Raw genomic sequence first — 14050 nt, 5'->3', positions numbered from 1 at the left:
CTAAGGACCGCGGGGGCGCTACTCCCCGTCACCTCGCCACAAGGTGCCCTGCGGGCTTATTATTATTATTATTATTACATACGCACTTTATTAAATTATCCATCAAAATAAAGGAAACACGCATGTAAACAAATGAAAAAGTGAAGAATGCACGAACTGTTACGGTTGTATGCATGAGAAAGCGCATAGGTAACCCACTAACGGCCATATTATGAGATAGCCTTGGGCTACATCTATATAATCATTCATTAATAGTTGATGAATAATATATACATAAATTACTATCAATGCGTATATACGGATTCATCTAATGGTATTATAAGACCGTCTGAAAAAACAATATATTCGTCATGGATTGAAAAAACAGTAAGATCACAAACTCGTATTAAAGGTAACTAGTAATGTCGACAAATTGTGATCCTGCTTTCAATGTAATGCATCGGTAAATCATAATACCTTCAAAGTGAAACCGTAAAACTATGAAATGGACATTCGATATGATGGGTTAGCTAAGGGTTCGGTTTATTAAAACTACAAATACGCGGGGCTCCGTCGACTCGCAACCTGCACCTGACCGACGTTTGGGTTCCAATTAATTCTCGGCATATTACATAATTGCGATGTACTCGCATTATACCCCCGGCACACTCGGCCCTTCATATGCTAACGGAACGCGGCTTCGGATGCTGCAATTGAGATCTTTGCTAGCGTTTCAAATTCTTTCGACGGCTTTTGAAGTCCATACTCGGATGCATGTTGCCGGACATATATATATATGAAGTAACTCATTTCTATGTATCTTCGTTTTGTTTTTTTACAAATTGTTATAACAATTAATGTGCGCTTTGGTTTAACTTTACGTATAATGAATGATTCTGAATAAAACAATAAAGAAAGAAATCCTTCCTGCTACTAATATTATAAATGCGAAAGTTTGTAAGGATGTGCATGTTTGTTGCTCTTTCACGCAAATACTACTGAACCGATTGCAATAAAAATTGGTAGACAGCTAGACAATTGGAATAACATATAGGTAACTTTTTATTCCGATATCCCTACGGGATACCGACTTACGCGGGTGAAACCGCGGGGCGCAGCTAGTATAATATAAAGGAAAACAAAGGTTAAAATTGCAAGCAAATGTTACGAATCAGAATTTGTGAACAGATTACAATCTCCCGAATTAGATTACAATCGAATGGTTTTTATAATCTTACGGCGAAATATATAAATCATCAATAACTGTGCTGATAGCAGGGCGTTTCTTTGCAACCAATAATTGTTAAATTTGAACGACCTAATGGAATTTCTGTTATTATCACTATTTGTAAAACATTCCACATGATTTTTTGTAAAGAGAAATCATTACTTGTCAGTTGTCCTCACCGAAACGATGCCCTATGCGGGATCGGCGTTCACATTCCAAAATTATTATTTTTTCGATCGAGACAAAATGTGTTATGTATCGAAGTTACTTAAGAGCACCTATTAGTTTATTTGATGGATTTATTTAAATTTTCGAGTGAAAATGCTACGTACAATGCGTCTACACCATACCCGATAACCTACTAGGAAATCTCTAGTACACTTTCATTGACATTTTATGGGTAACTGCAACAAACTTGTCCCAATGTAAGACAGCGGATCTTCCATACCGTTATTTATCACACTTGAACATATTCTAGATATCTACAAATGTACTGTGGCTGGTAAATACAAGAGCATAAGATTTGGATGATGAAATAACATCATGATGATGATTTATGAGGATAATGTGTAAATAACATTTTTTTTATAAGTTACAAAGTTCATGTTGCTCCTAAATAAACCTAAACCAAACCTAGACCTAAATAACTCTTGTGATATTGTTTATTCCCTACATCAAAGAAATGCGATTTGCAACACCCAGTGAGGTATGCGACAAAGGCATTACCCGTCTGTTTCACTGATTACCCGTTCTGCCAGACTGCGACATTTATTTTGTTAATCCCCACTGGGATTCGAACCCTTCAAATAATTTTTCGATACATTAAAAACAAAGATAACAACACACCATGGTACTGTGGACACATAGTTTCCAATGGCATAAGGGCACAACAATTATTGTCTTCAAAAACACAATATGTATTTTTTGAAGACAATAATTGTGACAATAATAGTGGTAAACCTATTAACGAGTACATGAATCTAAAACAAATACATAGAGGAAGATTTCAATTATTGTATTATACCTATCACCTTCCTTATTATTCAGTCATTACACGCAGTGATTTCATACAGTACCGTGATTAGCCCACATAAAACACACATTAACGTCGACAAATTCTCAAACGGGAAAATAAATTGCCTGTCAATATTGTGGATATTATTTACCTACATGTTATTTTAACATTTGTTGCGTTTATAAGAGCAATTTTGGTATATTTTACACTTGTTGATTAAAATTGAACGCGAAAACTTCGCGTTTTGGCGCGTCATCGCGAAACAACTACTATTTCACTAATGAAAACTCAAATGACGCGATGTGACGATCATAGAAAGACAACAAAGTGAAATTCGTGTCGTGGCTGACATGTACTCAACTCCGGCGCGTTCTGGCAATGAAGGAAAGCCATGACGCATTTCAAGGACATCATTTGAAACAATTTTTTAAATATAATCTATGTAATTTTCGACCAATAAACTTGTTGCATTTTAAATGAATCAAGGCGCTATATAGTAAAATCCATGTCGCTTCGATTAAACTTAAATGAAATCTGAAATATTATCTACAACTCGTAATACGCCCCCTGTGCGCGTAGTTTGATACACAGCGAAAAGGGAAAAATGACGATATACACAATTTATTAGAAACAATACAGTTGCTTCTCAAGTTGGACTAAAATATATCAATGAGTATCCCGTTGACAACGAAACGTATATTTATGATCAACACACGTTTGAATAGACATAGTCATAGATCATCTTTTATATTAAATTGCCTCTTTTCAATGGAAAATAGTAAAGAAACCGCAAAGAACCTTAACAATAAAAGCAAAAATTCAACATCAGTTTAAATCAGATCGTTTAGTTACAGACCTAAACGTTTATCGCGATCATAAAACATGAAACACATAAAAAATAAAGCGTAAACCGTAACTTCTTTCTATGAATAAAATCTATAAAAACTTTTTAATAGAACTAAAGACTGGGCCAGGCTTCCAAAGAGAATTGCGGTCAAAAAAATATTTTGGCCACTCGATTCTAATATAATCTCAAACATTAATAAATTAAAGACTTTTTAACGGATTTAAAACACGATTTATTCATTGAAGTCTTTAATTTCTAAATGTATAATAGTCGCGTATAATCTTAACTCATATTTAGACCTCCAATAATAATATTCGGTATGGATATAATCATAAGAAAAGTTAAATTTTACGATACGCCATCCTTTTGAATCACTCTATCTATTAAAAAATCTCCACAAAATCCACTGCGGATTTTTAAAGATCTAAGCATACAGACACACAGACGGCGGGAAGCGAGTTTGTTTTATACTATGTAGTGACATTTCGTTAGATGACGACACCCATACGCGATAGTTTTACGAATAGATAAATTATACAGCGTCGTTAACTGTCAATGATATCTATGGCCGTTTGTTGATGTCTTCAAAACCATATCTGTTTTACTTCCTACATTTTAGGTAAGGCTAGTCTCTTGCCTCAACTTCGCTCTATTTGGTTGGAGATTAAATATACATATTACTCGCAAAACTGTATTTAAATAATGGTTGAATATATAGTTTTTAAATCAGTTGAAGAATGAAAAAATAAATATTTACTATATATAATAGGACTTTATGAAATTAATGGTACAATTAATAATATGATCATTCCAAAAATAAAGGTATTTATTTTTTTGTTATGGCTTTGATGTACTGTCCAGAAAATAATAATAGAACAGAAATAGAATAGCTACTTATTCTGTAATATTGGTCAAAATTAGCATTAATTCTAAAATTCTTCGTGTTAAAAGCCATTCTCAATCATCCGATTTATTTCAGGGTCAACCATTGCGGAACCAATTTTTATTTATTATTTGTTGTTAAAGCGACAAAAGAAATAGATCATCTCAGAATTTTTTAAACGTCTAACTATCACAGTTCATGAGATACAGTATAGTGACGGACAGCAAAGACTTACTGATACATTCTAGTTTTATCTTTTGGCACTGGAGCCTTTAAAAATAATAAAATTAAGAACTTTATGTGCTCAAACCCTTGGATGTACAAAAGATAGAATAAGATTTGAACTTCACTTTAAGAAAGTATATAAAATTGGCTTGAATTTCAGCAAAAAGGCAATAAACATGTATGTTTCAGTGTTTCATGAAAAACAATATAAATTTTTTTTTTATAATTATTTACATTTAAAAGCTACTTTTCACTATTTGAGACATATAAATAAACTATTAATGCCCTAAATAAAAATTTAAAATTGATGATTAACCATTTTTGTATTATTATCATTAAAAGCACTTTAAACTTTAACAATGAAAAGATAAAAATAATCTTAATTTTAACAACATTCTGATTTTTTAAATAATTTATGAAATATTTAATTGCAAGTATTTAAGATAAAGTATTATCAAACAGCCACTTACTTATAGATATTTAGACTAAAACAAGTTTCATATTATAAAACATCACCTGATGCCCATAACAAGGTCAGACAGAGCTTTTGAGTATATTCAGTGTTTGTCTGTTTTTATCAAAACTATTGCAAATTGTGAAATAATTTTGAATAAATGTTCAAGAAAATTACATGTTGTTATATTAATCTTTATTTTTACTTTATGAAATCTATACAAATTCTATGTTTAGTAAGAACTTCATTTGCTTATCATTAAATATGATATCACTTTTCATACCTTAAGTCTGAGTAGATCAATATCCCCTTCAAGAGCCAATTTAAGTCGTTTCCAGTCAAATGAAGCTCTATTTCGATACACATCTAGGGGCCCGTTCGGGAGATTTGGGACAAAACTTAGATCCTCCATAATATTTTATATCTGAAAATCGCAAACTATTTCACATAACCTTCATAGGAATTTAAACACATGTTTTTCAATTAAATATTAATCAATATTAATTGATAACTAAACAAGTCAAATAATTTATCGTTTAACATGTATTGCACCACAAAAATGATGATCGGCTGGTTGAACTCTATAAGATCTCACCTTGTTAAATGGATGAGAGGAATTTTGTAACTGTAATCGCACTGGTACTTCCTCCCCGTTAGTCGGCGTACGCGAGACTGGTATTATGCGATGGCCAGACGCCTTATTAACAATTTATATATCTGATAACAAATACTCAGCACTACAAAAACCACAGTCGTTTACGACTAAAAGCGGGCGTGTGATTCACCTTTCAGCTGCCTTTCAGATTTAACTGTCAAACAGAACTGGCAATTGGCATGGACGATACGTCAATGTAGTTGTCACTGTCAAATTTGTTTATTTAAACAATGCCTGAAAAAAATATTAAGAAGTTGTTAGAGAACCATTATATTATATTGCGGGGTAGCTAGGAAGTAAATAAAAAACAACTATTATTCGGTATAGATTCGCATGAAAACATTCAACAGATGACGAATTAATTATTGATTTTAGGAGTTTATTTACAAATGTTTCATATTTACGTATCGATTGAATTTTTATTGCAAAATTAAAATTAAAAATTTCCTGCATAAGTATAGATACGATATTCCATCATTCGGAATCTATTCGGAATCAAGTAGTGGTTCTTTCCCTGGTCGCTCATTTTACAAGTAAACAGTCATTATACAACATAAGAATATTTGCGCTCATTTAGGGAAATAAGATTTGTTAATGAATCTTATGGTTATGGGTTTGCATATTCGTGCGAGTGTAAGTGACCGGCATTAGGTTTTTAGATGATAAAAAAGTTTTCAGTTGATTATGAAAACCTTTATATTGATTTATCCGTACACATTATTCTCCAGTTGGTCTTTGGCCTTTGGTATTGAGATATTTCATTACAGTCAAATAAGTAAAAGTTGTGCGACACTTTCAAGACAATATAAAATATTTGTTAGATATATTAAAAGAATTTTAAGCGCCATCTATTGTATTCTATATATACTAACCACCACATTGAATGGTCTGATTTACAAAGTCTATAACAATATATACAGAAATTCACTAGATGGCAGCATTTAACTTGTCTGTTGAGATTAATGAATTGTGCGAGTGAGAGGTAACTATGCATTTGCCTTGATTCTGAAAGAGTCAAATGTAGTCTCGCCTACATGTAAAGTAACACACACATTAATGCACCTGTAACACCACGTAACACGAAAAGAGAAGTTGTAAAACAACAACTCGGGCCGCTGCTTGCTTGTGCTTTTCTATCAGATGTAAAATGGACGAGCGATCGCATTGCTGTGCGCTCGCTTACTCTGCGTGTTCGTTATAAAATCGATGTTTATTTTGACGTGAAATCGAATTTTGTATACGCGATTGTTCGACTTCTTCGGCGGTCGGTTGCCGAAAAAGATAAGTGTTGTGCGTGTGTTTTTTATTTAACGCTAGCGCTCACCTCTTGCTGTGATTTTGCTGATAGCTCACTCGACGGTTGGTGCGCGTGATAAACTGCGTGTTCGGTTTTTAAAAGGCGAATAATCGTCTAGTGTGTGTGTTTTACAGTACCACCATGCTGTGCACTGTGACATAGTGAACGTTAAAATTGACCCTGACCTCTGACAAACATGTCTGGGCGATCGGATTGCAGAAAATTCGCACCTAACATCTTCAACAAGAGTAAGTGCACTAATTGCTTCCGACAGAAGGAGGAGCATAGTGCTGAAGCATTGGAATCTAATAGGGTAAGTCTTGATAAATTTCATGTATTATTATTGATATACTCAGCAGCCGTGCCGTAATCACAGTCTCTTATAGTTGTATTCTACAATTTGTATGTGTGCGTAGACTGTCCACTCCTCAGGTGTTGATCTAACGGATTACGATCCATGTTAGAAAAACTTACAGCTGTAAATTATAATAGTATTTCAAATTTCAAAATAAAAGCATTGTTTCATGTAGACATCGGGAAAAAACCATCGGTTGACCAACGATAAAGATAATTAAAAATACCCACTGATAAAAAATAACTGATCAATTATTTTACATGATACGATTAATATATTTGTTAAAAATATTAGTTATCATAAGGTTAATTTATATTTTCCTAAAAGGTTCTAGAAGTAATAACTGAAGATAATGTTAAAATATGCGGGACATTCATTAAACACAAAATATAAAACTAATCAATAATAATTAATAGACTACCCGCTAATATGTCATAAAGCATGTACCTAATTTTCTTAATATGGGTGTTTTAATTATACTAGTTAACTCATGCAACGTCGTAGTAGCTGAATTTGGATGGTATATTTTGCCATTTGCATTTTTCATGGATGCGCCGATGATATTAATTAGTTGTTTTATAGCTTTTCTTTGATAAATGCAAAGTCCATACGTATAATTTGTCAACACGAATTAGATCCATAAAGATGAGCTCGTTTAAAAATATTCGTAAGTAACTTCGTTCATTCGATCAAATAATTGAATACCTATACATATTATCATTATTTAATTAAACTGGATATAAAATGATATGTCATTGATATTATTAATGAGTTTCACGATGCATTTTCTATTTGAAACTTCCTAGAAATAGCTTAGACGGCTTATGATTCACTCGACCTCATTAAAATTGGCAATGATAAGATAAATGGCTTTTTATATTTCGATATAATTGAAAGTTACAATATGGTAACAAGAAACATTTTATTTTATAAATCTGATAATTGCAGTACTTATTTAGTTTTGTTCTAGTAGTTATTTGAGTTTGTTTTGGCTTCATCTCATTGAATGCGTAAGAAAATATTTGATTCATCTAAGTTTACAATATTACATCCCGACGTAATACACTACAACGCAGATTACAAACAACTTTTTATAGACGTTCTTTTTTTAAGATACAATGTCCAGCCATCGACAAAAACTGCTTTATCCCGTTGTAAGCAGGATGCGCGCGCATTGCATCTTCTCTGGTATCCGTGTCTATGCCTCGCGCCAAATACGGTGTGGTTCGTCACCAAACGTGATTGATATCTCTTATTTTGTTTTTAATTCATTTCTTTTTGTCTATAGTTTCAATTATAAGTATTACTGATACGTAAAGAAATAACTTCCATAATCGGTTTATACGTTGACTTATCTTGTTTAATATTAAATGCTGGTAGAACGGGAATCACGAAATTTATTTTCAGGAGGGCATGTATTTTTAAAATTGTATAATAATAATTATAAAATCGTTATCTAACTTGTATGACGATAATTAGTTAACGGCTGATTAGATAGTGTTGTTGGAACATGGAATCTAACAAAGTTTGTTAATCTGTAGTACGTCAAAATTTATTTTGGGTTTAAATTTTTCTTTATCCCTACTTCCCTACTAATATTATAAATGCGAAAGTAACTCTGTCTGTCTGTCTGTCTGTTACGCTTTCACGCCTAAACCACTGAATCGATTTTGATAAAATTTGGTATGAAGATAGAACTGAACTTGGGAAAGGACATAGGATACTTTTTATCGCGAAAAAAGGGTAGAAAGGGTTAGAAGAGGGGATGAAAGTTTGTATGAAAGTTCGATCGTCAAACCGATTTTGATGAAACTTGGTATGAAGATGGAGCTAAACGTGGGAAAGAACAAACCATACTTTTTAATGCGAAGAAAATACTCCTTAGCATGTCGCGCGATATAAGCGAATTCTACGCGGGCGAAGCCGCGGGCGAAAAGCTAGTTTGTAATAAAATAAAATGAGTTTGATGCTCGTAGGTATACGATTTTGTAAAAAAAAATCTAAATTAAGTTAATAAATGATTTAGCATTCTTGATCAAACAGTAAATGATTTTTTAAAGGTGAGTTTCAAATCTAAATTCGCTTTTCATGTGTATATTAATTTAACAGCAAATTTTTATATGCTGATGGATATCAATGATTTTATTCACTAATGACTAAACCAGTCACTATATTGACCTATGTAATAACATGAATATAAATCTTTTTCCTTATATTAGTGAATAAGAGAAAGTGCTCACTCGAAATCCTACTAATCCTAATAAAGTAAAGTAATGTGAAAGTTTTGTACATTTGTATATATATGCTTACGTCAATAATCTAACAAAAATTGATAAAATTTTGCCTTGAGAGAGATGATAATCCTACTTCCTACTTCCTACTAATATTATAAATGCGAAAGTTTGTAAGGATGAGTGTGTGTTTGTTGCTCTTTCACGCAAAAACTACTGAACCGGTTGCAATGAATTTGATTTGGTACGTAGACAGCTGGACAACTGGAATAACAAATTCCACATTCCTACGGGATACGGACTTACGCGGGTGAAACCGCAGGGCGCAGCTAGTTACATCATAAGTGAATTACTGATAGTCTTATTCAAATAACCAGAACGTGGGCGACAACTAGTATTGTTAAGAACCAATAAAATCTCGCATTCATACACTATACACGTGATTTTAATGACATTGTATATTGGGAATTATATTATTAACTATTAATATAATAACTAATGATACTGAAGGTTATAGTTAATTATAACCATAAATACGAGGAAGATCGTTAAAATAACACGTAATTAAGGAAATTTCCTATTCGTACTTGATAACTGATGGCAATAATTCTTATTTTAATATAAATTATACTATTGAACAAAATGTTTGTACAAGTTTATATGTTTTTAAATTACAACTTGACGATGTATCTGCTTTGTAATACGAGTATTCTGGTTATATTAAGTCACTTTAATATTAAATACCTTCGCAACAATATAGTTTAGAAAATAAACTCAAAAAGAATCATGCTATGCTTATAGAATCAACTAAATTGTCACACTTCTGCTACACTGTATATAGGATATTTTTTTTCGTGCTAACGATTCTTATCAGACTTATAAGATAAAATCATTAAACTATTTATTGTCACCGACCCTTGATAACTACACAAAGTTTGAATTTAATCTATCTGTTACAAGTCAAAATCGTAATGGGTTAACAATCCTTGAAATGTATGTAACCGATTAAAGAAGTTTGTTACATACAAACAAACGACTGAAGCTAAAAAAATCGTGTTAAAAACTGTATCGTAACTTCCGTTCCGCCCCGTCTTCGCCCGTAGTACATATATAGCCTAAAGGCTTCCTCAATAAATGGGCTATGTAAAACTGAAATAATTTGTCATAACGGACCAATAGTTCCTGAGACTAGCGCGTACAAACGAACAAACTCTTCAGCTTTATAATATTAGTATAGATTATAATCTGTGAACCATTTTGTTATGTAATTAATAAATACATTATACAATGTTAATTTCTTATTTAATTAGTTAATATCATTGTTCCGAAACAAAACACTGTTGACCTCTGGCTGGGTTAATGAATTTTTTCGCTCAGCGCACCGCGATATGGGCCTCAATGGGGTTATCATATGAGCCACCTGTGTAAATAGTAAATAGTACGTGTGTTTGGACACATTTCGACCGTATCCGCTGTACTAACGTATTTATGATTTATTGTTTTAAGCCTCGATTATATATTTGTTTGTTTTTGTCGAAGTATACCTGCTTTTTAGTAGATGCATGTTGTAATTAGGTTTACCAAAGGTAAAACGGGACTTTCACTCACTCTGTCTGTAAGTCCGTGTGTCTGTCACCAGGCTAGATCCCATGAAACGTAGTAGTTAGATTAAATTTTGAGAAATTATGTATTTCTGTTGCCTCTATATTAACAAGTAATAATTAAGGTTAAGCAACAGTTGGCACGGTCAACATTTGGAAGGGTTTTTTTTGCAATTTAGCACATAACCCTTGAACCCTTAGTGTCGCAAGTCCGACCCGCATTTGTAAACTTGTTAATGATTTCTGAATTTTATTTTAACCGAGTTTTCCTTAATTTCATAATAATTAAATTTGTTGTTTTATAATTAGCTACTCTGCTTAATTTTATTATTTGATATGTTGAATCGGAATTAAATATATAACAAGTACATTTTATCAATTGAATTAATTATTTCAATAATGTCTGTATTTTATCATTTAGTACAATGATAGGACGGTAATGCGATCAATGCTAACTTAATTTGTATTAGAATTCTTGATACAGAAATATTATCTTTTCGTTCATAACCGGTTTTAAATAAGCTTCTAATTACATAAATATTTCTCCAAAGGAACCGAAAAATTTCATCATCACGCGTGAATTTTGTTCCATATTATATATTTTTTACATTACTTATTTTATGTTGCACATATAAGTATGTAATGTTTGGAAATGAAAAGCTTTCATATCATGCTTTCACTCGTTTATGTGAACATTTTGTACACAATCTAATGAATCTAACCTAACCTAACCTATACTTCGAACCTGGAGTGGAGTATAGAGTATTCAAATGAGTTGGAGGGCTATTACCAATGAATATTCTCCAAAAATGGTAACCTGTAGGTTTTCTATTTAAACACTAAAAAGGGTGTTCTTACGATATAATAATACATATAATAATTATGGTCTGGCCAGTAACAAAACGATCTGACATCCTTTAAAACGTCATGCGCTTTAGACACGTTTAGTTAAGTAACGTTGAGCGATAAGCCTTCAAACCTTGGATGAAATGAATACATAAACGCTGGCCTTAAGTGGACAATTCAAGAATGCCAAGACAATTTAGCACAAAACAACTCGATTTGGTATAACGTGACAAGATGTCAAAGCCAAGGCTGCGTCCGAGAGGAACGACCTAAGTCAGCAATTTTGCAAATCCGCGCCAATATCAACGCTATTACTGCGCAATAGGCCGACTGGAAATGACTGTTTATAATAATACGGAAACCTAACTTCAAAAGGCGCGGTTCGGGCAATTATCCCTACAAATGCTCCACTAACGAAGCGGGCTGTCACGGCCCATATGGTGACGCGGATGGCGAGCGTCTCCTAACGATCGATGCGACGCTCCATCTAAATAGAATGCTAATTTCTTTCTCGGCGATGCGGCGAAAGTCTCTCGCTAAATAGATGTCTTCCCCGCGCCGATCGTTATTGCGTGCGCTCAGCGACTGTCATTTGTTTTTCTGGTCGTCGCAGATGCGTCTGCGTGATTGCTTTCGCCGCAGAGGAAGGAAATTGTGCGATGTCGCAAGAAACGCATGAATTTTATCTTCGAATAGAGACTGAGATCTTTCCAGTTCCTATTAACGGCGCAGGTTGCTGAAGATTATAAGCTCACATTAGACGCTGTACTAGTTAGATAAACATACATTATATTTTTAAGTCCACATTCAACTTCAATCTAAGGGAATTCTTATTAAATATCTATATGAATGAAATGGGATATAATATAATTTACATACCTACATATTTTCGCGGCCTCTTTTAATCTCCAAATAAATTATAACAAGGTAAATACGCACAAACCTTTTATGAGCTATTTCACAAATCTATAACAAACTGCTCAACTTATGCATTGCTAAGTGTGGTTTGCAAATCTTTGTCCCCAAAGGATTCCTACCTACTCCTCCTAAGATCCTTAGACAGGTTTTCAGTAGTCCACCGAGAGGCTCACAGCGCCGTCAAAGTGAAAATTAGATTTCCCGCTTTCGCTCATTAGTGGGTCGGCCGAGTGTTTGTTCAACGAAATGTTTGCGGCAACAGGTTTTGAATATTTTCGTTACGGTGGCGCGGCGCCGCCTCACTTGCGGTTAATATGTACAAACTACCATTTAGTACTTTGACACACTTCTCAGAACACGCTAAGGCACTATTTAACTGTTTATTTTTAACTCTTACCTCGTTGACCTGAATTGGCTTCGAATGTAAATACAATTAGCGGATTATAAGTTTATTACTTAATTAAGTGCCCTTGACCGTAGACGGATTAGTGCTTACCGCTGATGAAAGGAGGATTTTATTTAGTTTGTGGTAGCTGAATTTCGTGTAATTTATCTAGATCTCATACTTTTTGTCTTATTATTAAAGTTTTATTCAAATACCCCGCTTCCAATTCTGCTTTTATAATTTTTTTTACTTTATTTTACCTTGCCCACCATGTTGTCTGGAAGAGATTTTTACTCAAGCGATAAGACCGCGTGCAATTCTCTTCATATTGTTATTACATTTATTTATTAGTAGTACTTTTTTTCGTATAGTACACATTTAACAAAATGAGTAGAGTTCGACGATACATTAAAATACATGTATCGAGGCTAATTTAACTTTAATTCAAAGTAATAATATATGGTAATATTGTTTAAATTACAGTTTAAAATAATTCCGAAAACTATATTGTGTACAAAACACATTTAAAATCTACATTCATTGTAATATTAAGTAGAAATATGGCTACTAGTACATTATTTTGTTGTGATGCAACACACAATGTTGGACATAAAAATAAAACTAGACCAGTGGTATAACACTCAACGAGCGATATAAATCATCAACATAAGATAGCAGAAGAGTATAAGATATAATATACAACACTTGATCTCCAGAAAGCTTATAAAAGCTCTGAATAGTAGCACACAAAAGCGCCATATTTAATAAACTTACCATGTCTCATCTTATCACCGTTTGACATTTCGAGCTGAGGCGCTAATTCCGTCGGAACGTGCTCTAAAGGCATCATAAATCTTGTTCACAAACTAGAATGTGTAAAATGTAAACATTAACTGGCGACTTTGGGCCTTTTCTGTGACGTGGAAGTCTATTATGCTCCCCGGTCATTGGTTTCTGAATTAATGATGGATCGAATCGTATGTGTTAATTTGTAGAAGTGGGTTACGTTATCTTTTGGTGTTAGTGCCATTATGTTGAACGGTTTTAGCTAGCCAAATTTTAGAATTGTTTTCTTATATGTTCATAGTTTTGTAACTGTTTATAAATGTATGTAATTATTGCACAAAACAA

General features: G+C 33.1%; 2 protein-coding genes across 4 annotated transcripts in view; one reads left to right on the top strand and one right to left on the bottom strand.

Moving 5' to 3' along the window:
* LOC119835132 (peroxisomal acyl-coenzyme A oxidase 3-like) overlaps nucleotides 1–5428 on the bottom strand; it is a 21461-nt gene extending 16033 nt beyond the window's left edge. The window contains exons 1-2 of the mRNA XM_038359789.1: nucleotides 5227–5428; nucleotides 4915–5055 (exon numbers count right to left, since the gene is read on the bottom strand). Coding sequence (XP_038215717.1) covers nucleotides 4915–5043 — 129 coding nt within the window. The 5' untranslated portion in view covers nucleotides 5044–5055; nucleotides 5227–5428. The remainder of the gene's footprint in view (nucleotides 1–4914; nucleotides 5056–5226) is intronic.
* A 959-nt stretch (nucleotides 5429–6387) lies between these two features.
* The window catches only part of LOC119835278 (protein outspread), a 218607-nt gene continuing 210944 nt past the window's right edge, over nucleotides 6388–14050 (top strand). For 2 of the 3 annotated variants that reach the window (XM_038360006.1, XM_038360004.1), the window contains exon 1: nucleotides 6388–6896. In XM_038360006.1, the coding sequence (XP_038215934.1) occupies nucleotides 6780–6896 (117 nt within the window). In that variant the 5' untranslated portion in view covers nucleotides 6388–6779. The remainder of the gene's footprint in view (nucleotides 6897–14050) is intronic. The other variant, XM_038360005.1, reaches the window with a different exon arrangement.

Source organism: Zerene cesonia, chromosome 20 (assembly GCF_012273895.1).
Source record: "Zerene cesonia ecotype Mississippi chromosome 20, Zerene_cesonia_1.1, whole genome shotgun sequence".
Lineage (NCBI taxonomy): Eukaryota > Metazoa > Arthropoda > Insecta > Lepidoptera > Pieridae > Zerene > Zerene cesonia.
The sequence above is the reverse complement of the archived record's forward strand: the minus strand, read 5'-3'. Positions and strand labels throughout refer to the sequence as shown.